The sequence below is a fragment of the Sorex araneus genome, chromosome 3 (assembly GCF_027595985.1).
Source record: "Sorex araneus isolate mSorAra2 chromosome 3, mSorAra2.pri, whole genome shotgun sequence".
NCBI lineage: Eukaryota > Metazoa > Chordata > Mammalia > Eulipotyphla > Soricidae > Sorex > Sorex araneus.
Genome location: NC_073304.1, coordinates 65,038,588 through 65,063,927, shown reverse-complemented (window position 1 = coordinate 65,063,927; position 25,340 = coordinate 65,038,588). Strand labels below are relative to the sequence as shown.

Here is a 25,340-nt window from a genome sequence, read left to right as displayed (position 1 = left end):
CAGCCAGTGTATAGTTTACATGGCAATTACACTGGGATCATCTAAGTGTAATTGGCAAGTAATTTTGTAAGCGAAGGAACATGACAGCTCATTTACATGGTGTTCACTGAATAAAATTTGGGGACATTTATCAACCACTTCTAAGTGGAGAGTAATTGCATGAATATCTCACCAAATGCTTTGATAGCTACATGGAAGATTTCTGAGCCTTCATTCACTTCCCTCTGACCATTTGTTTAGGTGTGTGCTGGTCTAGGCACTGAAGGTACAAAATGGGAGCAAACACTTCTGCTTTCCAGGGACTCACGGGAAGTAGGGACATTACACACAGGTGTGAGCTCAGCACAAGTCCTGTGGATGCTGAGGAGGAAAAGCCAGGAGAAGAGAAGATATTCAGGACTTCTCCCACATTGAATCTTTAAGGAATAAGCAGCTCTCAGCCAGGGGAAAGGACTTCCCCCACATTGAATCTTTAAGGAATAAGCAGCTCTCAGCCAGGGGAAGGGGAGAATGATGGGCAGAACACTTTCTTGCAGAAACCCGTGTCAGGAAACTTTGAGCATTTCAAGCACCGTTGAAAGCAGATGTGTGACCCAGCACAGTGAAGGGTCTGGGACCACAAAAGTTTTCTTCTGTGGGCCATGCTAGAGGCCTCAACTGTAGATTTGAGGGTGTGAGGAGGCTAGTAATAGGGCAGGAGAGTTTTAAGAAGAGAAGCATCTGTGAACCAGTTTAATAGAAGGACCAGTGTTATAAAGTGTTGGGATATGGGGCTGGAGCAATAGCATAGTGGGTAGAGCATTTGCCTTGCACGCGGCCAACCCGGGTTCGATTCCCAGCATCCCATATGGTCCCCTGAGCACCGCCAGGAGTAATTCCTGAGTGCATGAGCCAGGAGTAACCCCTGTGCATTGCCAGGTGTGACCCAAAAAGCCAAAAAAAAAAATGTTGGAATATGCCAGAACTCTGTTCTACAAGTTTCTGACTCTTAGTCCTCACACTAACCCCATGAGGTCAGCACTGACCTTACCACCATTTTACCAATGAGGAAAATGCATTACATAGGCATTGCCTGAGCTTGCTTAGCAGATGATGCAGAAGTCAGGATCTGAACCCAGTGTGTCCAGCTCCAGAGCCTATGCTTGCCACCAGCTCCCCACACCATGCGGTGAACCTACGTAACTTTATTTCTCAGATGCGCATGCACCCTCCCTGTTGCACTAGAATGTTCTGCATGGGGACAGGCCTGTGCTCATCTTGTTCACAGCAGCCTCCTCCAGCTCTAGGCAGTGTCTGCACCACCACAGACACCCCACAGAGAGCGAATATCCACCGCTGGAGGCTGTTGGAGTCAACCTGGCAAGGGAGGAGGCTGAGGGGTCTGCAGCTCAAGGAACATTAGTCAGTACTGAGGGAAGGAAGGAGAAATAAATCAGCAACCCTGGTGATTGATTGGATCTGTGGATTTTGTCGGCATATTCTCACGATGTTTCAGATTTCCAACTCCTACACTGAAGACGAGACTTGGCAACAGAACCTGGAACAGAGAGAAGGTTGTGCTGCTGTTCAAAGAACTCCTAAATTCCTGAGCTGAAATGCTTGGGACTCAGGCGAAGGACTTGGAAGAGCCTTTCCTGGAGCTGGTTAAAAATAGAACAGAGACATCTGCCTAGGTCGGCCGAGGGACACAGCTGCCCTGGGGTAGATGAGTGGGCAGATGGCCTTTGGAATTCTTCTCCTTTTGAAAATTCTCAGTTTTAGAATAAATAAAAATTATCCCAAGCCACCTCTCCTTAACTGCCTGGCTCTAAGATAAAAATCAAAGGGTCCAGAGACTGGAAAACATTGAGTCCAAATGCCTGGAATGTAGATAAAGGAACAGAAGCCTGGAAGGGTCAGTTGATTGATCCAAGGGCACACACCTGAGGCAAAATGAAGACCTCAATCTGCTTTCTCTCTTTGTCTCCCTTTCTCCATCAGTATCCTGCACGGGACCCGCTGAGGGCAGGTCTGTGCTGGGAATCTGATTGGTCTCCACACTAGAGGACTGGAAGTGTCCTGCAGAGTGAGTGCCCCCTGCCATCTGAAAGTTCAGAAAGTACCAGAAAGTATTGCCCGCTCTCTAGGATATCCAGAATCTAGGAGGCAAGATTTTAAGTCTTAATGGTGGTTTTCCCATGTTCCAGGCAGTTTTCTTACTTTATGTTCATTATCACTATTTCAGTCATGGACAGCAAAGTTGGATGGGACCATTTTTATTTTATGTTTCAGAAAAGTAAAGCACCAGTAACTAAAAGCACTTAACACCAAAGCACCCACACAAATGGTGCCAACATTTCGCTGCACTGCTCCACACCCTTCTCTTCTTGGGACCCTTTATTCCCATGCCTATGCGTTTATCATAGATGACATTTTGAATCATGTTTTTTTAATGTAATATGTTTTATTTGATTTTAAGTTTTTGTTTTATTTTATCTTTTTTTTCTGGCCCATACCTACTTGTGCTTGGAGGCTACTCCCTGTAGTGGAGTTGGGGCTTCTCTATGCAGAACATGAGCTCAGCCTTGAGCTATATTCCTGGGCCTCCACAATTTGTAATTTTATGTCCTCATGGTGCTTGAATGACGTTTTTGGGAGGTTTCTGGCACCTATGGCATTGGGGAAGCAGATTTTTCATTTTGAGAACCGGCATGTGTGAATGGCATTGGGAGGAAGAAGGAGAAAGAGTTTTCTGTGGGGGTTCATGGCTTTTTCTACACCCAAGAGCCCCTTCTGGAGACCAGAACAGCTCTGGGGACAGCTCATTGATGTAGGGGGGAGCACTGGAGCACAATGGCCTAAGGCAGGTGGCAGGTGGGTTTTCAAGCCTCTGCTTTTCTGACTGAGCACACATTCTTCCTCTTGACTTTGCAAAAGAGGCAAGTTTTCATTTTCTTAGGGTAGTAAAAATCTTTTGTGTGAGGAAAAAGTGTCAGCAAGTGCCTTATTCATCAGCATATATACCATCTCTTTAAAATGACAGTGGGAGTAAAAGTTCATCAGTTCAATATGTCTTTCACATTTGGAGACTCCTGACTAATAACCTCTGGTATTTATCATCAGAGCAGCCAAAGAACTCAATTCTGGCACAGGCTTCTCTCATGCACTGAAAAATCTTTAAAAGACAGGAAGATTTTCTTCATTTTTCCTTCTTCCATTCATTTAGAAGGAAAAACATACCTTTTTTTAATTAAAAAAAAATGAGCACACAGGAACATCTGGCCTATATTATCCCAGCAGCCTTCTAAGTGGCCTCCTTCTCTCCAGTTCGCCTTTTCAAGTCAACTTTGCACAAGAGCCAAAGAGCTTTCTAGGACATGGAAATGCACCAATCACTCTTCTATGTTGTGGCATGTATGTCCTTGACTCTCTCATGGCTGTTGGAGTTAAGTACCGTGTGTTGCCAGGGATCCCACCTTCCCTACTTGCTCCCTTTTTCAGCCACACTAAGCTGCTTGTGACTTCCTGTTTCTTGCCACAGCAGAGTGCCTCCAGGCCCACATACAAATCAGTTTTTAATGTTTTGGGGGGGGATGTGGGGGCACATCAGGGCTTATTCCTGTACTATACTTAAGGATCACTACTGGCAGAGATCAGAGAGATCAGGTGACCATATGTGGTGCTGGGAACCAAACCTCGGTTGACTAGATGCATGCAGGACACACACCTTAACCCTTGTTCTATTTTTATGGCTCACAAATCAATCTTTTATCATAAGTTCCCTCTAGGCTTTGTAGATGGTGACTCCCAGTGTGGGTACCCATAGCATCTATCCAACACCTACCATACTTGGATGGGATACACCCCAATAATCTTGTTTTCATTTGATCAACTTGATAGTCAACATTTTAAATGTTTTAATTTTGTTGTCTGGAGCACATTTGGTTCACTTAAAGTCCCTTGTCATATAACAAACCTTATTTATACATTTATTCTGTACAATGGGCTGGAGCAATAGCACAGCGGGTAGGGCGTTTACCTTGCATGCGGCTGACCCGGATTTGATTCCTCCATCCCTCTTGGAGAGCCCTGCAAGCTACCGAGAGTATCCCGCCCGCACAACAAAGCTTGGCAAGCTCCCCGTGGCATATTCGATATGCCAAAAACAGTAACAACAAGTCTCACGATGGAGAGACTGGTGCCCACTTGAGCAAATCAATGAACAATGGGACGACAGTGCTACAGTGCTACAGTGCATTCTGTATTCTGTACAGTGCCATATAAGAATTTTTACTTCCTTATCTCTTTTACCTAACCCACTATAACCTGCTGGAGTCATGATTGTATTCTTAACATTTGTTATCTATGAGCGTGGAAAAATGAATTTTAATATATATTTAATTTCTGTTTTAGTAAAGCTGATATTAGACCAGGAAATTAGCTCTTTTTGTCCCTTTTGATTGTTTGTAAGTGTTGTAAAACCTCAGTGGACCTGGAAAGCACTAATAGTTTTATGTGCTCATGATTCAAAACCTGTGTTCAAGAAATGATGCTAAGGCAGAGCCACACTGGCTATGAAATACAAAGATTGTCCTTTTCTGGTATGTTTGGCTGAAACTGTACCTCCAGTTTGATGAACTGACTTCTAATTTGGAGTCAGTCTTTCTTTATAGTCAAAATTCCAATGTTTGCATTTCATAGCCTCATCTGCCTGTCCCTGTCTCCTTCATTTTAATGTCTATTTTCTGAAGTTATCTGTAAAAAACTAAAGCTCGCCGAGGGGCGAGTGCACTCACGGGCTCTCCGGGCGGCTCTGTCTCACCACCCTCGTTCGGTGCCCTGGAACCGCAGTGTGTGGACTGGATCGGGGACTGGATCGGGACGGCCGGTGGTCAAGGAAAGGCGAAGGAAGAACGAGGACCAAGCTAGTTGCTGATTAGTTACCGTTTATTCAATCTTCCATCTTTCTCATCTCTCATACTCCCAGCTCAGGCCTCTCTCTGGATCTACTCCCGCTGCTTTCTCTAGTCTCTCCTCCCTCCTGTCTCTCTCTCTGAACCTCTTTTTCCTCAGGGCGCAATACATTGACATCACCAAAGGCACCAAAAGATCTTACAGGAAGAACATTGAGGCAACATTATTCTCTTGTATCTGCAGGCCAGCAATCTAGGCCTAGGGAAAGAAGACACAAAACCAAAACCCAAGCCTTCCTTGGGCTGAAAGCACTCAGATTTACATCCCAAAGACCGGGCTGGGCTGCCACATGAAATCTACATGTCAATTACAAACTAGGCAGCATCTGAAATCTACATCCCAAAGACTAGGCTGGGCCAGAGCTTCGAATCTACAATGTCAAGTCAGGCCTGGCTAGCGCCTAAGATCTGCATGTCAAAGACCAGCCAGGCTTCTTGTGAGAAAAGGAAAACTGCCTCTGAAATTATTTCCAGAAGGCAGCTGAAAAAGGGAAAATATTCCTGTCTGCAGTGCTGGTCTCTAACAGTTATCTCCATGAAGTGAAGGAGCATCCTGACGCTCCACTGAGTCCCTGCAATAATGTAGGCAGCACTTCGGTCTCTTCTTAGTCACTTATGCACTGCCTTTGGTGCCCGATACCATGCTTGTCAGCCTTTCAGATACTCCTTCCTGGCCTACTGGACAAACAGACATACTATGTGGCTTCTAAATAAATGAAAGAATCCCATTTTCACGGATTGTGGCTGTTTCACCTCTTTATCCCACTTTCATTCTTACTGGGACTATATCACCTAGACTGTCTATAAAATATTAATGCTAACTCTAGTACAATATGTATAGCTAATGTTCAATGAATGTTCAGTGAGTGTAAAACATGTCAATTTTTGATCCCCATCATGGAGGCGCCCCAATTTTTTCCACAGTGCATTTTAAAATTCATGCTTCTTCTAATTCATCAGGTCATAGATTTTTCACTCCGAAGTCCGAAGACATAGCACTTTGACACACAGCTGACCCTTGGTAACTCATATAGTTTCCTGAGTCCTGTCAGGAATGATCCCTGAGTGCAGAGCCAGGAGTAAGTCCTGAGCATTGTTGAGTGTAGCTCCAAAACTAAACAAAACAAAAAAAGGGAAATGTTTTAATGGAAGATTCCCTTTTGGAAAGTATCATTCATCTATTCCTGTGGCTTATCCACTATTCCTGCTAACTCTTTTGGAACACCATGTTTGTAACATGGGTTGCAGATAAATATGAAAGTGGCAGTATTTTCAAAATCGCTAATTTATTTGGTAGCCAACTACACACAGAGAGAGAGAAAATGCAATGATAAATCTTATATTAGAAGGAGGCATTGGAGGCAATAGAAGGAGCGGAGGTAAAAGAGAGGAGAGTTGTTACTTCTATGTGAGGAAGAAGGGAAAGTTTCCTAAAGGAAATGGCTCTGAGTGAGAATTCCCAGCTGTAAGAATGAGAGTAGTTTATGTCTTTTGGATGCCTGTCAGGAGTAAAATAAAAAAATGCCCATGATGTACTTGATTGTTTCATTTATAAAGCAGTGTCCTGTTACAAGGAATAAACTTCATAAAAGAAAGATTTCAAAAGCATTTGACTTTTCAGTGCAGCCAGCCTCTAAATCTACCTTGATATTCTATGGTTTGTGTGATAGTTAAAATACATAGCTGAGTCAAGCCCTAGTATATTAATAGATTTATATATGTGCACATAAGGCTAATATATTTTATGCTGCCAATTTTTATGGTTTCATAAATAGTGCTATCACTAGCATTTTTTTTAAATGAAGAAAAGAGCTCATATATGCTGGTAGAAATTCAGTGTATTTTATAGATCACTGCTACTCTTGATATAGCCTAAGGGATGTGACTTTTCATAAAAAACTAATGAATTTCTAGGTTTGTCAGCTGTTTCCAAACAGATGTACTCTGCTAATCTAATGAAAATGTCTTAAGCCCACATCCCAAATATCAATAGCTTTTAGTATTGCAAATTAGTTTGTCTATTGGGTAAATTGGCTTTGTGGTTCTTGATAAAAACTTGTGAGTAATTGTGCATGGATGTTTTATACTGAACTGCCCTGCCAGGGTTTGATCCTTATGTTTTTTTTTCTTTGCAGAGTTTTAAGTTGAATGTAGATAGTCACTGTGCTCTAAAGGAAGCTGTGGAAGAGGAAGGACACCAACTTCTTGAGCTTATTGCATCTCACAAAGCAGGTAAATCCTCCTGAAATATTGCGAGTCTTTATGTCTCCAGACTATTAAGAATGAAGAAGCATTGCTGTAAATTACTGCATATATTCACTTCCTTATGTATTATTAATATTTACATTATCAGATTGACCTTCAAGATTTATAAATGTTTCATATACTGCATACAATGCTGTGATACTTATAAGATGAAATACTGCCTCCAAATGGTCTGTTCATTTTATTTTGGGCTTGCTGTGTGCCTGAGTTTCAATTGAAAGTACATTTCTGCAAACTTCACATTGACATGCTTTTTGATGTAGGTGCTCTGGAAATAACATTAAGATAATGAATGAGGATTGTGCATATAGTTAAAATGCATATGCATTAGAGTACTTATAGATATCATTACAGATATAAGGCAGGCAGTCTAGAGATATCTGATTATTTGCCTGCCAGTTCACACACATGCTAATTTCACATGTATTTTGCTAGGCTTTTCTTTAGCGGAGTTTTGGCTTTAAACCAACTCTTACCCCAGTATGAATATATTTATGAGTACAGATTAAACATGAAAATGATTGTCATTTTATTATACTTAGTCTAGTAGTAAAATTACATAAGAGGATGGATTACAATTTAGCCCTTGATTTGGCGCTTACACAGCTACATAAGAAAAGAGCAGTATTAATTGGACATGCTAATGCTGAGGACTGCTGTCTTCATTTTAGCCATTTACAGTATTTCTCACTAAATTAACTTTCCCTATTTTCATACATCTTTTAAGGACACCACACCCATATACATAGGCCCTACTATATAAAGTATGAAATGAGATTGACAGCAGCTTTTGTACATCATGATTTTGTACCTCATGCTTGTTTTGGGCCCACGCATGTAAATCAATGATTACAAAGTCCACATGTGTGCAGTTACCATGGTTCATATTCTTATGTCTGATGTCAAGCCAAAAATTCCCCTTCTCTATTTTGAATGACAGATGCTAATAGAGCAGGTGATGGTAATCATCATGTAAAATATGTTTGTTGTTTGCAATTGCTCCCTAATTTGCTGTATAAAAAATAATAATGGGTAAAAATAAAGGCAACTCATACCTTGTGCTTTCCCCTCCTTTTGGAGAAGGACTGAAGGACATGCTGCGGATGATTGCAAGTCAATGGAAGGAGCTGCAGAGGCAAATCAAACGGCAACACAGCTGGATTCTCCGGGCTCTGGATACCATCAAAGCCGAGATTCTGGCTACTGATGTGTCTGTGGAGGATGAGGAAGGGACTGGAAGCCCCAAGGTAAGTGGCTTGAAGTTTGGCTTATTTCCTCTTATTTCTGTCTTCTTTTGAACTAAGCACCACTGAAGTTTTCTTTACACCCTTAGGCTTTTTGTTTCTACTGTGTAAACTTTATATCTCTCCTCCCCCACCTCTCTCTCTCTATGTATATATGACACATATGTGCATATATATGTATATGCATGTTTATAAATGAAATGAAATGACAGCTTAAAACAATATTTAAAAGGCCCAGAACTTTCAAGCTCTCCCGAAGAGGTAGTTTGTGTGTGTGTGTGTATGTGTGTGTGTGTATGTGTGTGTGTGAAAAACATCAGGGTAAGAGGGTACAGTACTTTTAGGGGTAAGAGAAAGGGGAACATAAAACGTTTAGTAAACAAAACATAAAGCATCTTTAACATGAATAATCAGAATGGTTTTAAATTGTTTTGTTGCAACTATAAATCACTATAATCAGTGCAATCACTCAGCTCTGACATCCATTAGCCGCTTGGTTACAGCAAATTAACAAAGAGGAGAGAAAGTGATTCATTATCTCATTCCTGTTAATGACTATCAGATGCATTGCCTAATTAGGGGATGGTCATTGTAGTGGGAAGAAGGTCATATGCTTTGCAACAAATCTTTTTGCTCTGAGTTTAAGTTCTCCATAATGGTGCATGCACCGGAATACAACAAGTACTTTAAAAATGAGTATTGACATATTTTGGTTATCTGTTTTAAATGAAAAAAAATACCCCCTACAGCAAATACAATTAAACTTTAAATCAGGCACCTTTCAATACATTGCACCACTGTTTTAAAGGTATCTTTGAATGCTAGATGTGAAAAATTATCTTATTACTTTTGCATTTTCATGTAACCCCTCTTCTTTTGTAATTATTCTTTTATCAAAGTAAGGGTAGAAAATAATAGTTACAATATTGAAACATATTGTAACATGGATAAAACAAATTTAAGAGATCATGGTTTCTATTCCTGGCATGAACAAAGTAATTAAATCATCATCAAGTCCCATTTACTTAACATACATATGAATTGGTGTTGTGGTAAATGTATAGATCAAGTTAAGTGGCCCCTTTGCTCTCTGGACCCAAATTTTTAAGTGAAGGCAAAGGGGAGCATCACTCTGCCCAGCAGTGCTGAAACCATGCAGCTAGTGAGAAGCTCAGACAATTTATAGCTTTTGGAACCTCAAACAAGCATCTTTAACTTGTTGGAGACAGAGGATGAAATGATGAGCTCAGTCCCACTAAAATAAGGTTCCGCAGGGAAGGTCACACTTCAGGAGCTTCTGGTGAGAGCTGGCATGGCACATGTTTTAGGCAGAGATATGATGAAAGGATCAGAGTTGGGACTAACACCATGGGACAAAGAGTGTGTCCAGGAGGCTTCTCCGGGAGCTCTTTTAAGGAGAAGACTATAGGGAGAAGTTGATGGCGCTATTGCCTGGCTGGAACAGGGCCGATTATGAAAATGGATCCAACTAAAATCTCCATTGTGTTCTATTTATTGAACAAACCAGCATTTATTTATTTATTTATTTAATTTTTGTTGTTGTTCTTGAGTGCTAGGAATTGATCCCATATGATACATGTACATGCTTTGTCCGTAATGATACAAGTACCCTATCACTGAGCCGTATCCCCAGCCCACTGAATAACTATTTTTTTTAAAAAGTTATCTTGTATTGGATGCATTCTATATGCCAGATGCCATTCTACAGTTCTATGTTATATTCTATTATTTAGTTATCACAAGAAACCTTTAGATGGCCCTGTTGTAATTCCTAGTGGAGAAACCATAGGCACAGGGAAGTTAAGTAACTTGCTTAAGGTCACACAGGTATAAGTAGCAGAGCTTGGATCTGAGCGGAGCCCTTTGACCCTAGAGCTCATGTTCATAATATCCTATCATAGTGGTTGTTTTCAACCACAGCACCATGGCCTGATATACAGGTATAAAAGGATTGAAAACCACTATTCAGGGCTGAGCATGGGGATTCATAGATTGCCCCTGGTGTTGGGCTCATGTACACTCATGTGGTAGTGTAGGTAACACACTTAAATCTAATGATTTATAGAAAGTGACAGATTGTGAAAGAAAAGTAGAGGGGTCAATCAGACTAGAAGTTAATTTCATCAGGGCATCAAGAAGGGCTTCCTTGGGGAAGCAACAGTCTAAGAACAGGCTAATAACAACAGAGAGGATGTATAAGCAAGGGAAGCCTGATGGACAGTTGTCAGGAAAAGAAGAAAGAATGGAAGGCAAATGTTTTATTATCTGCAGCATAAACCCTGGTCCTGGCTTAACAGTGGGCAGAATGAAGAAGTGAGGGCAATGGTGGGAAGCTACTAAAGCAGAACAGTAGAGAGGGGTGAAATATAATGAAATATAATATAACCTTTAGAAATTATGGTGGGTGTATGTGTGCACGTGTGTGCCCATGTGCACAGTCTTGAGGTCATGCCCAGTGACACTCTGTTACTCTTGGTTCAGTGATCATACGTTGTTCTTGATAGTGCTCAGAGGACCATGTGGTGCCAGGGATTAGATGAGACCTCCTGTATGCAAAGCACATGACCCAGCCTTTTGACCTATCTTTCAGCCCTAAAAATAATGTTTTAGAAGAGAATTTTACATCACTGGAAGAGGTATATAATACAAAATTATATATTTTTAACTGTTATTAAAATTTTCTAATTCAAACAATTGAGTAAATGACTTTAATCTAAAATATTAGAGTCCAAAAGATAATTATTTTATCAGACAAATTAAGAATTTGAATTTGAATTTGAAATTAAGAATATGTCTAAAATTCAAGAATTAGAAGGTGGTTAGCCCAGAGGTATAGCATGTAGAAGGCTGAAGTTCTATGCTATACCCCTGAAGTTCTGTTCCCAGCACTGCAACATACCTTTGAGCACCTTCTAGTGTGATCCCAAACTCCCTGTCCTCTCCAAAAGTGATTTCAAAGGTAAAATAGGTGGTATTCATCTGAGTGGATTGAAGATTAATTTTAAATATCAGGCAAAAACAATAAATATATCTGGTGCTTAATGATTTGCAGTCCTCACTTGTCCACAAACAAAACAATGATCCTTCCTATTGGATCATACCCAAAGTAACCATTTCTTCCAGGAGTCACATTCATTTACAAAGAATCACCTGGGTGTTTTCCCCCTTGGTGGTATTTTTGTTCTGAAGCGTTGCATCATACTCTGCACATAGTGCAGGGCGTCTGAGAGCAGCGGTGAGCAGGGGGAACTGCAGAGGTAGTGCTGGAGATGCTGAGTGGCAGACACTGTCCTAGCAGAGCCTGCCAGACCCCAGGCTTGCAGCCTCCCAACCAGATATCTTTCCCTGTTGGGGCTGAATTTTCTCTGGGAAAACAAACTCATTCACTGTTCAGGGGTAAAGGTGAAATCAATTTAAGACCCAGAAAATATATTTCTAAAGTTAAGCTTAAGAACCGATGGAGAAATCAAGATGATCGTTCTATTTGTTTAATGTCTATGGACTGCTTTCCCTAGTCCCTTGGGCAAACACAAAGAATAATAAGTGAAGCTCAGACTCTGAACTCTGATCCAGTCCGGCTCCCGGCACCCACTCCATGAAGCTCCACTGCATCCTTGGGAAAATTAACCTTTCTTTGCCTCAGGTTCCTCATTTGTAAAATGTGGTATAATACTCCCCACAAACATTTAGGTTGCAGTTACATTTCTAAAGCACTTAGAATGGTGCCTGGCACAAAATAAGTTCCAGATAAAAGCAAGAGTACAGGCCTCCCTATTCTAGGGGTGGAGGCCGTAAACAAATAGTTATAGTAGAGTCCGAAAAATACTTCAGTAGGGATGGGTACAAATATCTCTGAGTGCACAGAGGCAAATCTAATCCTCCTTGAGAGCACCACAAATATTTACAGAGGAGTTGATGCTTAAAATGAAGGACTTTAAGCATCAAAAAAATGGGTTAAAGTAGTAGGCAGAGAGAACTTCGCAGGCAGAGGACTTACCCTGGACAGTGATTAGACCAGCCAGCCCCAATCTGCAACTAGGTCATGATTTGAGACCAAAGTAAGCCATAGTGATCAGTGATTTGAGCAGTTGTTCTCTATAGGTTTCAAATTGACTTTATCCAAACCAGAGTCATCTCTCTCTATAGAATGTATCTTATGTGCACTGTTTAAGCAAAACTTTTTTTTTCTTAAACTTTCCCTACTATCTTAATAAAGCAAGCTTAAATAGGTTGCCTTGGAGTTCTCCAAAACTAAAAGCTGCATTGAACTTGTTATCTACCATGTCAGTCTTCTTTCCGTGATATGACCTTGCACAGGTCAGGTACAAATGGTGCCATGAAATGCACCTCCAAGCACAGCAGTTATGATCATGTATTTCATCTTAAACCTAAAGAGGAACTAAAATTAAAACATAATAAAAAAATAACTCCAGAATTCTTCTTAGGCTTACTTCAGAAGCTACTGGGAACTTGAGAAGCATAATAGAAAATCTAAGGAATATATCTAGGGGGTATTTTCCTTTTTTACCTTGTTTGAGAGACTGCAGAAAAGGACTTGGTCTTAGATATCTTGTAAAGTAGGAGGATAGGAGGAAATTCAAAGACTCTGAGAAACTTCTCCCCCAGGACTCCACAGCATACCTTATTTGTTGTATTTCATTTTTTAAAAAAGTGTTTTTCCTAGGACTGTGAGATCTTTTAAACATGGAAATAGAGAACAAAATTTACCAGTTCTAGAAATAGAGCTTCAGCACTCACATCCAAGAATTGAAAATATGCTTATAATTATGTGTTTTATTTTTGGATAGATTGGTAAAAGTTTATCACCTTAAGCTAGGCTTTTGGTATGTAAATTTTTTTATTGGAATAAAACTGGAGAGATTTTTTTAAGTGGATATTTGTTCTCTGTTAGAAGCTACATTTTATTTCTGCCCTCCCAAGGCAAAAATCCATAAATCTTGAAAAGTGGGACAGAGGATGTAATTCCGTGGTGCAGCATATATTTTGCCTGAGTGAGACTATGGATTACATCCTGGCACTGAGAAAAAGAAAAATCCTGGGCCAGAGAGATGGCTCAATGGGCTGGGCACACACTTTGCCTGTAAGAGGTCCGGGTTCTGTCACTGGCTCTTCATGGTCCGTAAGCACAGAGCTGGAAGTGACCCCTGAACACAGGGAAGTGAATCCCTTCAAAGCAAAAAATGAATGAACAAGAAGGAATCCCAGAGCAAGCAGGATTCAGTTTTTCACTTTGCTTGCTTTTATACCAACAGAGAATGCCATCATTACAGATATGTTAAAATCAAGGCCAAGATTTCTCATGCAACTTTGCATCTCAGAGGCACACAATAGCCATCCTCCTTGTTCTCAATAAAGAAACAAAGGAAATTTCAAGACAGTATTTGATGATTTTATTGTGAATTCAGAAAATTTCCCAGCTATTAAAAGGATGGCCTAGCTAATTTCCAACCATCAGCTTTAATTCCTTAGTGAAAGGAGGTAGAGGATTAACTATTTTGAACTCCAGGATTGTGCTTATTTTATCTACCTTCTTTAAGGTTTTTATTTTTAATTTCTTTTGCTTTTGGGGTCACACCCAGTGATGATCAGGGGTTACTCCTGTATTTGCACTCAGGAATTACTCCTGGCAGTGCTCGGGGGACCATATGGGATGCTGGGATTCAGGGATTCAAACCCTCGTCAGCCGAGTGCAAGGCAAACACCCTACCTGCTGTGCTAATCGATCCAGCCCCTCTTTAATGTTTTTAGATTAAGTATTTATTTCTTTGGAAAGTTATAGCAGACTACTAAGGCCATTGATGTTATCTATTCAACAATATAAAACTTAGGGAAATTTCTTTTCTTTTGAGGGTGAGTCTCGGCTCAGGGCTATTTCTTTTTTTTTTTTTTTTTTGATTTTTGGGTCACATCCAGCAATGCTCAGGGGTTACTCCTGGCTTTGCACTCAGGAATTACTCCTGGCGGTGCTTGGGGGACCATATGGGATGCCGGGGACCCAATCCGGGTTGGCCGCGTGCAAGAAAAAAGCCCTACCCGCTGTGCTATTGCTCCGGCCCCCTCAGGGCTATTTCTTAACCCTGCTTGTTCATACCAACAGGTAACAGTTTTTGAGGTGTGTTGAGTAGCACATGTGGGCGATCTGAGATTTGATGTCACAGACAGCCTGGCATGTCTTTCAATGTCAGGTGTGGTCATGACTAAGATTCATATGCATTTTTAAATTTGTTTAACAGATACTCATATCCTAATTCAGCATTTATGGTTATGAATTTGAAGTAACTTTATTTTACTGAAAGAGGGGAAAAGCTTATTTGAGGGACACATTTTCTATATATATTGCTTGTATTATATAGTTTTTACCTTGTGGATAAAATACATCTGGAAATAATTATCCTAGGGTGAGATTGGATCCTGATTCTCCCAAAGCAGCATCTCTGCATTCTTTTCTTCCTTGGCCCCAAAGTTTATGTAATTATATCTTTTTTAAAAAAACATAAACTCTGTGGAAATATCATTAAGGTCATAAATGGGAATTGCATTTAAATTTACTTCCATATCCACTGACACACACTGGTATAAAGACCTACTTTAATACTTTGCTCTCTTCCTCACACACAGAGAAGCAAAGATATAAGTTGTCCAAAGGAGCCAGAAATGTTATAGTAAAATTAAATTGTGCCTAAGGTAGTAGAAACGGGCAAAGGCCTGGCTATTATTTATGGAGCGCTGACAGAATGCTCAGCCAGTGCGGGGCCAGACATGGAGAAGTCATGCTTTTCTGCTCAGTGGTCTTATCATGTCAGTGTAAGCACACAGTGGAACATCTTGTCTAATGTAGATTGGCCTATCTTAGATCTGGAATAATAGATCACCTAAGATTCAGATCATCTTAATTAGGATGCTGGCAGATTGAAATGGAAAGGGGTTCTTGATGCAAGCAAATGAGTTGTGAACACATTAGCAATTCCACTTCTTCCTTGCAGAATTCTTCCTAAAAGTCAATATGTATCCCATTCTTTGCCTGCCAAAACAATGTAAATGTAGTCTGGATGTGCAGTACTGAGGGAGTGTTCTTCTGCTGTGGCTTCTTCAGTACTCCTTTTACCTTGTTATCAAAAGTGCAACTTCTCTTCAAACTTTTTTTTTTTGAAAGACAAACAAAACTGAGTTTTTCCTTGAAGATCATTTTGGGTTTCTAAATTTGTGATAGCATCAAATAAAAAGATAACTTTTCCAGTCTCCTAGAGACACCTAAATTTGCATATTATCAGATGTATGGGTGGATCCGAGATGAGATGAGGAATTTTCTTTTTAAATGCCACTGTAACAGGGTGACTGAGAGAAAGTGATTGATAGAATGGAAATATCTCTGAGGTCAAAGGGACAGCTAAAGTCAGCTCCTCATGGTCTCGATGGTATATTAGACTGTTACTTTCTCAACTGTTCTCCCTATACTTCCATGACCTGTGGCCTGTGGGGTGGAAACTTCATTTAGCTCTACAAGAAAGAGTGAAATTCTTTGGTGTCTATAATCAGTACAGAAAAATGTCATTGACGGGCACAGGTAATTTTCCCTCAGTTTTATCAAAGAATTCCTGGTCTCTGAATATTTAAAATGTCAAGATGTGTGGTATTAGACACAATATTGCAGCCTACAGAAAGTGTCACTCTTCTATTAGCTAGATCCATGTTATAATTCTTCCTGGTCTATTATAAAGTCAATACACAGGTAACACCTGAGAGTGATTTTTTTTTTTATGTAGAGTGGAGGTGAATGTTGTATTCTAATCTAGGAGCATTTAAGTTCAAGAAGAAAATCAGGGCACCTAATTGTTTCTATAAATGCATTAAAAAATCAGTTCTTAGAAAGTGAGAAACAGTTACCTCAGTGTGACCTACACTTTTTCCTAGAATCTGTTGTTTCTGGTGATGGAGCAGGCTGAGTGAGGGAGAGCCCAAGGAGGGAGATGGCTAACTTTGGCAACTGTATCAATAATATCTCTGTCAGTACTTGTTGAACATAGCAGCTTTCAAATATACATACCTCTGTACATCACACCCTGAACACTCTGAATACCTGTTGAACTGCACTCAAATCTGGCATATCTCTCACATCCAATGATATATAAAGCACCAACATGTCCATATTCTTTTTTCTTCTCTTCAGAAGTCAGTAGAAATACAGTCCTGTGTGTAGTTCCTATGCCAATAGAGAGAACTATGTTTTTAATATACACTGGTGCTTTTGTCATCAGTACTTCCAGAACACTCACAGACTTACCTCCTGCAGCACCTAAATGAATATGAACGTTTTTCAGGAAATATTGACTAGATGGGAGATCCAGTTAGACCTGAGGACAGGAATCATCTCATTACAGTTTTCAAGCCTATTTTTTGGCATTATTGTGATCTGTTGTTTCTCATCTTTATACTTTGTCTGTGGAGAGTTGATTCCAGTGCTTGTTTGGCTCTGGAAACCCTTTCCATTCCTGGGGTGGGTGAGCAAAGCTATATGTCTCCCAAGGGAATGGCAATGTGGAATTAAGGGAATCTGAAGCAAAAGGCAAAGGGAAAAAGAGAAGAAACAGAGGAATGAGGAATAATACAAGGAAGTACTTTTTCAGGAAAATATAGTAAATGCTACCTACCTTCTGTTTTATAATTATGTCCCTTTCTCTCCCTCTCCCTCATCCTTTCTTCCTCCCCTTTCCTCTTCTCTCTTTCCCTTTTCTCACTCTTTCATACTATTATCATCCTACAAAAGCAGAATAATATAACAGCTAAAATAAAGTTTTAATGTGATATTATAGAAAGAGAACTAATAAGATCTGGTATACAGAAGATGGGAGAAGCCGTGAGAACTCACGGCTGCTTCTCCCAGAAGGGAGCATAAAATGAGGCCCCCATAACCATGCCACTGGACTCCGCGTCAGGCTGTTTTCACTCGGGCATCCAAGAGGGGGATGGGTGAGAGCCCTCCCTGCCCCAAGGTACCCAGCCTCGGCAGCTGACCTCCACATCTCAAACGCCACCACACTCCAGACTGCTTTCCATATGCTTGGGCCGAGCCTCACATATGAGTGAACGTATTCTTGGACAGCACAGCTGTGACACATCATGACACTCCCTATACTTGTTTTCCATAATTACCACACCATATTTGATAGGGTTCAGACAGTAGGCAACAAATCATAGAGGGAAATATATAAATATATATATATGTATACATATATGTACATATATATAATTGTGTGTGTGTGTGTGTGTGTGTGTGTGCGCCTGACTGGGAACACCCTGTAAAGGTGATTAGAGGCTGCCCCAAAAGCCTCCATCCCTCTCAGAGAGCCTGGTAAGCTACTGAAAGTATTCTGCCCACATGACAGAGCCTGGAAAACTACTCGTGGTGTACTCAATATGCCCAAAACAGTAACAACCATGGTTCTCAAACCCCTGACAACAAAAGAACCCCCACTACGCCCTTGGGCTACACTAGCACGTGATATGGATGATTGGAGACATTACTGATGCCGGCTTGAGCAAATCAATGAACAACAAGATGGCAGTGACAGTGATACAGTGATACAGAAGATGGCAGGTCAAGGAAAGAGTTGATGATGGTTTAAAGGAGCTGAGCCATGAGCTAATAAGAGAGTGGCATTAGTATTAAATAGTTCTGAACACATTTTGGTAAAGGTGGTTTTAAAAGTGAAGTACAGTTCCTCAGTGCCCAGTAAATAAAAACACCTGTATGTACAACTTGGGCATAGATGTTTTTGTAATCTTCACAGGTGATTTTAACATATATGCAGACTGGAAAACAATTCTATTTCTAAATTTTAAAAAATCATCTGCTTATGCAATGTATATTAGTATAACGCTCAATGAATTTGTGAACATGTAGTGTGATGTAGTGACTAATCATTGGAAGTTCATTTTGATAAGAATGTGAAACCATTATGACACATGCATTGACATGTTGATCTACCTTTTCCATCTTTTACAGTAAACATGTTGTCGTGTTGTTGTTGTTATTGTTCTTGTTGTTTTTGTTTTGTTGTTGTTGTCGTGAAGTCAAAAGTCAGGCATTGCTCAAAGATCCAGAAGGTGCCCAAGATTGAACTCACAAATGGGAAATTGTGTGTTCTGCTACCTGAGCCACATCCTCAGCCGCTAGGGCCGTTGTAGGGGCTCATATTCCACCACAGCTGAAATCACCTCATGACTGAAACTTGTATCCTCATTGCTTTTGTTTGATTCACATAAAACAGTATTTGAACTAAAATTTTATTCTGTTAAATTTTAATTTTTGACATATTTATGAGACCCTCTGCATCACTTAGAATATGTCAAAAATTAAAATTTTTTAATTTAAAAAATTTTCCATTTCTGAGTAGCTAGGCGTTCACACCCAGGGACTTCCCGAGCTCTGTGTAATCTCATCCACGGCCAGCATCCAGAGACTTAAAAGCAAGCTCCCGGAAGCGCGAGGCTGCAAAGTGGCTATGCAATATCTTATAGCCTACTTTTCCTCTGGGAGAACCTGGCAAACTACTGGGAGTTTCCTGCCCACATGGGAGAGCCTCACAAGGTCCCCCTGATGTATTAATATGCCAAAACCAGTAACAAGCTGGATCTTATTCTCCTGACCCTGAAAGAGCCTCCAATGTAGCATTGTTGGGAAGGATGAGTAAAGAGAGTCTTCTAAAATCTCAGGACTAGGACGAATGGAGATGTTACTAAGACCACTCGAGAAATTCGATGATCAATGGGATGATGATGATGATGATGATGATATTTATGAGATGTATATGTCATGAGTACACAGTATGACACATCATATACAATATAGCATTACATAATATGATTCAAATAATATTCATAAGAAAAAGCTAAAGAGAGAACTCCATTTATCCTACTCATTTTTCATGATATTTTATCTTACTTGTGCAAATATGGCACAATATACCTTACTGTCTTCTCATCCTTTTCATAGTTCTTTCCTCTTTCCTTTGTTTTATGCTTTTATTGTAAGTAAAACAATCTTTTAAAGAGTCATTTAAACTATTTTTGCCTAAATGACTTGTTATTTATACTAAAAAGTAAAGTCATGGCTTTGTTATTTTTCAAATTTTTTTCAAGTTCTGGTGATTACACTCAGTGCATTTCACAGGTGAGGCATATACTCTATACTAAGTCACCAAGCCATATCCCTTACCCATTATTTATTATTATTATTATTATTATTATTATTATTGTGCTTTCTTGAAAAGTTGCATCTGGTTGGTTTATTGTTTTAATAAGTTAGGTTTCTTTTTTAATAAAAAGGTCTTTTAAATAGACTTGCTGAAAAAGTATCCCCTGAGTTGCTTCTTTGACAAATCCCAAAAAGCATGTAATGTGACTTAGCAGCTGACCAGAACAGTGGATGATGAAATTTGTACTCTTTGCTCTAAAGCTTTCTAACAAGATTGAGATTGAACTTGAAAAGGTAAAGGTCTCTAAATTGACATAAATTCAAAGGGCAGAAGTGGATCATACCACTTTTTGAATCTCTAACAAAGTCTAACCTCTGACATATTATATTTGATGCACTATCTGTGTACATACACATCCTTCTAGTAAATGATGAATGAGGGTTAGCTAACAGAATCGACTTTGAGTCTTCTAAACCTTAGTAGTATAAAGAGAGTCTGGGATCTCTGCTCTGCAATGTGACTAGGATTGCTTGAACAGAGCTACATTTACCTAAAGCAGGAAGGTCTGATTTATTTCCATACTATTATTAACCTGAACCCTTTCCTGACTGTCATTCAGTACATCTGTCATTAGATAAATAACAAATTCACTGTGTAGTTCTAATATAGAGACAAAGGGGCTTAGAAAGTATTAGATTAGGGAAAGAACGATCCTAAAGGAAGGAATTATTGATATGAAGATGGAATGTCAGGAGTTTGGGCCCAGGATTTGCAAGATAACCTGGATGCACTAGGAGATGATAATCCTTGTAATTCCATGTTCTTCCCCACCCTCTGTCTGACTGGCCTGCCTGCATTAAACACAGTGAAAAGTATTTATTCGTCTCCTATGAAAATGATATGTAAGAAAAGGGGACCTGACTTTCTCTGCAGTTTTGCATAGGAGACATCTCCCCTACTGCAGAAGTTTTCCTACCTTCTTTCCATTCTTTTCTATTTATTAAATACAATCTGTTTTGAAGTTAGTGCTTGAGGATAAGAACCTGAGCACACTTTGTAAAACTTCTGAGGGAGAATTTTGGTCTATTTTGTGAGACCAGAGTTGTTTTTATCCACATGTTTAAACTTAACTGAACTCATGCTTACCTTAACCTTCTGAAATGTATCCATCATTTGAGGGCTACACATTTTGGGTTACATGAAACTTTGGAAAACTCTTCTCTGTTTCAGTTCTTATTTTATTTTAGCCCCTCATACCCAAAGCTCTCATTTCTTCCCTAGTTGAAACCAAGCTAATAATCATATAATGTAGACCACTCAGTACCATCATGAATAGTAACTGCTGTAGGCTGATGACAGCTGGCTTAGTATGTTAGAATTTTCCTCATTACTCAATACTTTGGAGGTCCTGAAATCTCCTCAGTCTTTTGAGTCCCTCATTTGGTCACTCTTTCTCATCTACATTAAGTCTTCTAAGAATTACATCTTAGAAACATGGCATCTTCCTAATCATGCAGTCATGCCCAAGGCCACTCTCCACAGGCTCAGATGAGCCTCACCTATGAGGGAACCTGCAGAAAAACCCAGGTATTTGGGATGCATGACTGAGATCTTGGATATCTCAGTCCAAACCCGCTCGGAACTGGACTGGGTCTCCTTCCCCGAGTACCCCAGTTCTCCAGTAGCTTGGCAATCACACCCCCAAACTGCCCCTGGTGCCATGTAATCTCATCAATGGCCAAGATCCAGAGAGTACGAAATAAAGCTCTCAAAGAGAGCACTGCAGAACATCGTGGAACTCACGGCCGCAAATGTGGCCACACCACCTCTTATACTCTAGCCCACTGATGTACCAAAAGCAGCATACATTTGTTTGTAATTTTTGGAATCCCTTTTTTTGCATTTAAATAAATATTTTGTATTAAAATAAATATCTAAATTTTGTAATTTCTTATACAAGGACTTAAACAGCTCCAGGATGAACTACAACAATCTTCACACACTTTCCTCTTATGGTGGTGAGAAGGTGTATGATGGTGGGATTGGTGTTTGAGTATTATCTGTAGTGAACTATTGTGAGCAACTTTATAAAAATAAAAAATAAAATAAAAAAATAGAAACATGTCAGCTTTCTGGACTCTTTATTGATAAAATTCTTGTGTAATGACAGGTAAATTAGACTGATACAACTTAACAAAACAAAGAGTGTTTTTTAGAGTGTCATTAAATGGTATTATTATTAATATTGTTGTATTTTAAAATTTAAGTGAAATCATATAGTTTCCTAATAAGTGAGAATTTTATAGCTGTCACTGTTAGTTAATAATTAAAATCCCTTATTTTGTTGGTGGCTGTAGCTTATTGTATAATTTGGGACAAAGGGAATAGTAATATCACTGATAAAGATAAATTGGGAATTCTGAGTGTTTCTTCTTTTGTAATTATTCTTGTATTTTATTCATTTGTGAAGTAGTTGTTAGTTGTGAATTCCGGCTTCAGATCTTTAACAAAGAGCATCTTCCTTGGTTATCTTCAGATTCTTTAAGTCTCACTTATACACAAAAACCTTAATGACTATTCTCTATTGGCTAAAACACACAAGAGAAACCAGGTAAAGTAGTTTGAAGATAGAATCTCTTTGGAAATTATGCATTTTAAGCAGACATTGTCTCACAATGACTTCTTCCAATGAATGCCTTGAAATAGAGACTCTTGTGTTGTGTACTCCTACGCAATCAATAGTTCTTTTTCCTCTCATAAATGGTAAAATTGGGTATTAGAAAGTATAGACACACTTCCTTTCATAAGAGAAAACTGGGTTGTGGATATTGCACTAATGGTATGATCATCAACAGCAACATTGATGTTCATTAAGCTTAATTGGCAGGCATGTGGACTGCCTAACCAATAACAATTTTCATTTTCTCCCACCAAAATAACTTGTTTAGTCAATTAATTCTTTTTTTTTTGTACTGAGGATTGGAAATCAGGGTGTCACACAGGCAAGGCATGTACTCTTTTCGCTGAGCCTCATCTCAAGCCTTCGGTATACCTATTTTGTACACCTAACTACCTTCTTCATACACTACATGATTATGGTGAAGTGGGTCCTGTTTTCCAGCTTAGGCATTGAACCATTGTGAGTCCATCAGCCAGGAAGGCTTCCCTCGCCTAGTAACTGATTCCTTAAGGCACTTTCACTTGGCACCCTTCTCTACCTAGAGAAGTATGAAGAGGAGTCTGTTCTCTTCAGGGCTCGAGGAAAGATAAACAAGTAGGAAAGTTCCCTTTCAAATTCTGGATGCTTTCAGAAGGACAGGAAATGAACTGCTATCGCCATTCTGTCATGTTTAATAGAGCTGAGGACAATGCTTATATGCCAAGGATGACAGAGGGCAAAGATGGATTCTTTGTATCATTGAAAAGCTGACTTAACTCACCCTGGAGCATTACCTCTGGCACTCGCAATATTTCCTCTCTTGTTTAGCCACCTATTAGTGGGGTCAGATTTTTTTTCTGTTACTAGTGACACTTGTATCTTAAGCAGAAAACTCACTGATTTATTGAATGATATATAAATGGCTGAGTATTATACTTTTAGAATCCCGTTCTACGTGCTACATTTAAATTCTTTCTTTTACATTCTCTCCTACTGCTGAACTGTCTTTTAAACAAATAATGAACCGGATTCCTTCTCAATTAATCACTGCACAGAGCCTGTGCTCACAGTCACTCTGTTAAAATTACCCTTTTCAATGCTCATGCATGATTTCCTGTTATCAAGTCAAACATTCTCTGGGCCTTGACTCCTAACTGGTGGTTTTTAATTAAAAAAAATTTTCAACCAATAACTAATTATCATCAAGTATTTCATTACTTATCAGTATTCTGATTATTTTCATGATTATTTGTATCAAGTCACAGCCAACTATTTGTTATTAGTCAATACTTTAAAAATACTAAACATTATTTATGGCCTCAACTCAAGAACAAACCAGAGAGGGATTTCTAGGTTCACTCAGAGCTTGGGGGCTGTACCCTCAGCTTCCTGTCACCTATGTCTCCTCTGTTTGTCTTTGTCACTAAGGTTTGCCATATCAGAATAACGTAGTTCTTAAACTGGCCCTCGCCTTTCAGTGTCTCTCCTGCCTTTTTGCTGTTCACACTGTAATGGTCCTACCCAGAATATTCCCGTGGTTCTTTCATTATCAGCCTATAAAGTTCTTTCCAACTTTGGTCCCTTGGGTCTTCATTGTGCTTGCTGTTAGCTGCAGCCTAGTCTCCATGACTGTCGGATTTGTCTTGTGCATGTCTCTGCCTATTCTCACATCTTTGCCTATCTTTGCCCTCTCAATGCTTTTCACATTTGTCCAGTACTCAGAAAAATGAAAGTGGCTGGCAGCTTTCCTATCCTAAAGGTCCTAGAGATTTTGAATCTCTATCATATTATTTCTTTGGACTTTTTTGTTTTTTGTTTTGTTCTGTTTTAGGATCATACCTAGCAGCGTTCAGGACAAACTCCTGGCTCTGTGCTCAGGGGTTACTCTTGTCAGGACTCGGAGACCATATGGGGTACCAGGAATTGAACCCGGTTGACTGCATGCAAGGCAAGAGCCTTACCCATTATACTACTTCTCTGGCCTCTCTCTTTAGAGTTTACATTAAATATTTTTCTCCAGGTGCATACTCTTTGAAGACAAGAAACTTTCTTGTTTATTGCTTGGTAGAGGGTCATCTTCATGAATTCCTCAAAGACAATTCTGAACAAAAATGCTTTTAATGGACAAAATTTACAATGAAAAACTCCTCAAATTATATGGTATTCTCTAGACATTTTATTTGTCCTTTATGTATTTATACATATTGTATAAATTGAGCTCTACTTTCTTTTTTTTTCTTTTTTTTATTTTTTGGGTCACACCCAGTAATACACAGGAGTTACTCCTGGCTCTACACTCAGGAATTACTCCTGGAGGTGCTGGGAGACCATATGGAATGCTGGGAATCGAACCCAGGTTGGCCGCGTGCAAGGCAAATGCCCTACCCGCTGTGCTATCACTCTAGCCCTTGAGCTATACTTTCTTAGGTTAGTAGGTTAAATTGACTTAATTGATTAAATGTAATTGTTATGATGGAGCCTAGACCTATTATTTAAACCTATGGTGAAGTATCTTTTTTAAAGCAAAGTGGTTTTTGTAGCTTTGCATTTCATATTTTAAAAGAAAGGTACACAATCAAATTAACCAACTAGGTTCATGCTTCTAATTAACAGTTTTTGACTAGGGGCTCCCAACTGGTGCTCAGGAGGTCCTGTGAGGTCCCACAGGTGATGATCCAACAACAGGGGATGGGGGCAGTTCAGTGTAAGAGCCTGGGAATAATTGTGCTGCTTGGGGTCCTGTAGTTTCCTTGGATACCTGAGTCACCTCAGCAGTTCTGGGGGCTTCCTGGGCCACACCCAGCAGTTCTGCATGGGAGCATGTGGATTGAACACTTGTCAGGTGCGTCCTAACCACCATCCTATCTCCCACTGCCAGGAATCTACTTTCTTGGCTCTTAGAACATTGTTCTTTATGAGTTACCTCGGTGAGATCCTAGGCATACTGTTGTGAATTAATGAGAAGTGTGGCAGCTGTACTAAT

At 39.7% G+C, this 25,340-nt stretch overlaps 1 protein-coding gene and 1 pseudogene across 3 annotated transcripts in view; one reads left to right on the top strand and one right to left on the bottom strand.

The window, feature by feature from the left end:
- The window catches only part of LOC129403315 (uncharacterized), a 637,601-nt pseudogene that overhangs the window by 311,304 nt on the left and 300,957 nt on the right, over positions 1 to 25,340 (bottom strand).
- Positions 1 to 25,340, top strand: part of AKAP6 (A-kinase anchoring protein 6) — a 520,466-nt gene that overhangs the window by 273,783 nt on the left and 221,343 nt on the right. For 2 of the 3 annotated variants that reach the window (XM_055130131.1, XM_055130130.1), the window contains 2 exons: positions 7,088 to 7,184; positions 8,298 to 8,464. In XM_055130131.1, coding sequence (XP_054986106.1) covers positions 7,088 to 7,184; positions 8,298 to 8,464 — 264 coding nt within the window. The remainder of the gene's footprint in view (positions 1 to 7,087; positions 7,185 to 8,297; positions 8,465 to 25,340) is intronic. The other variant, XM_004612112.2, reaches the window with a different exon arrangement.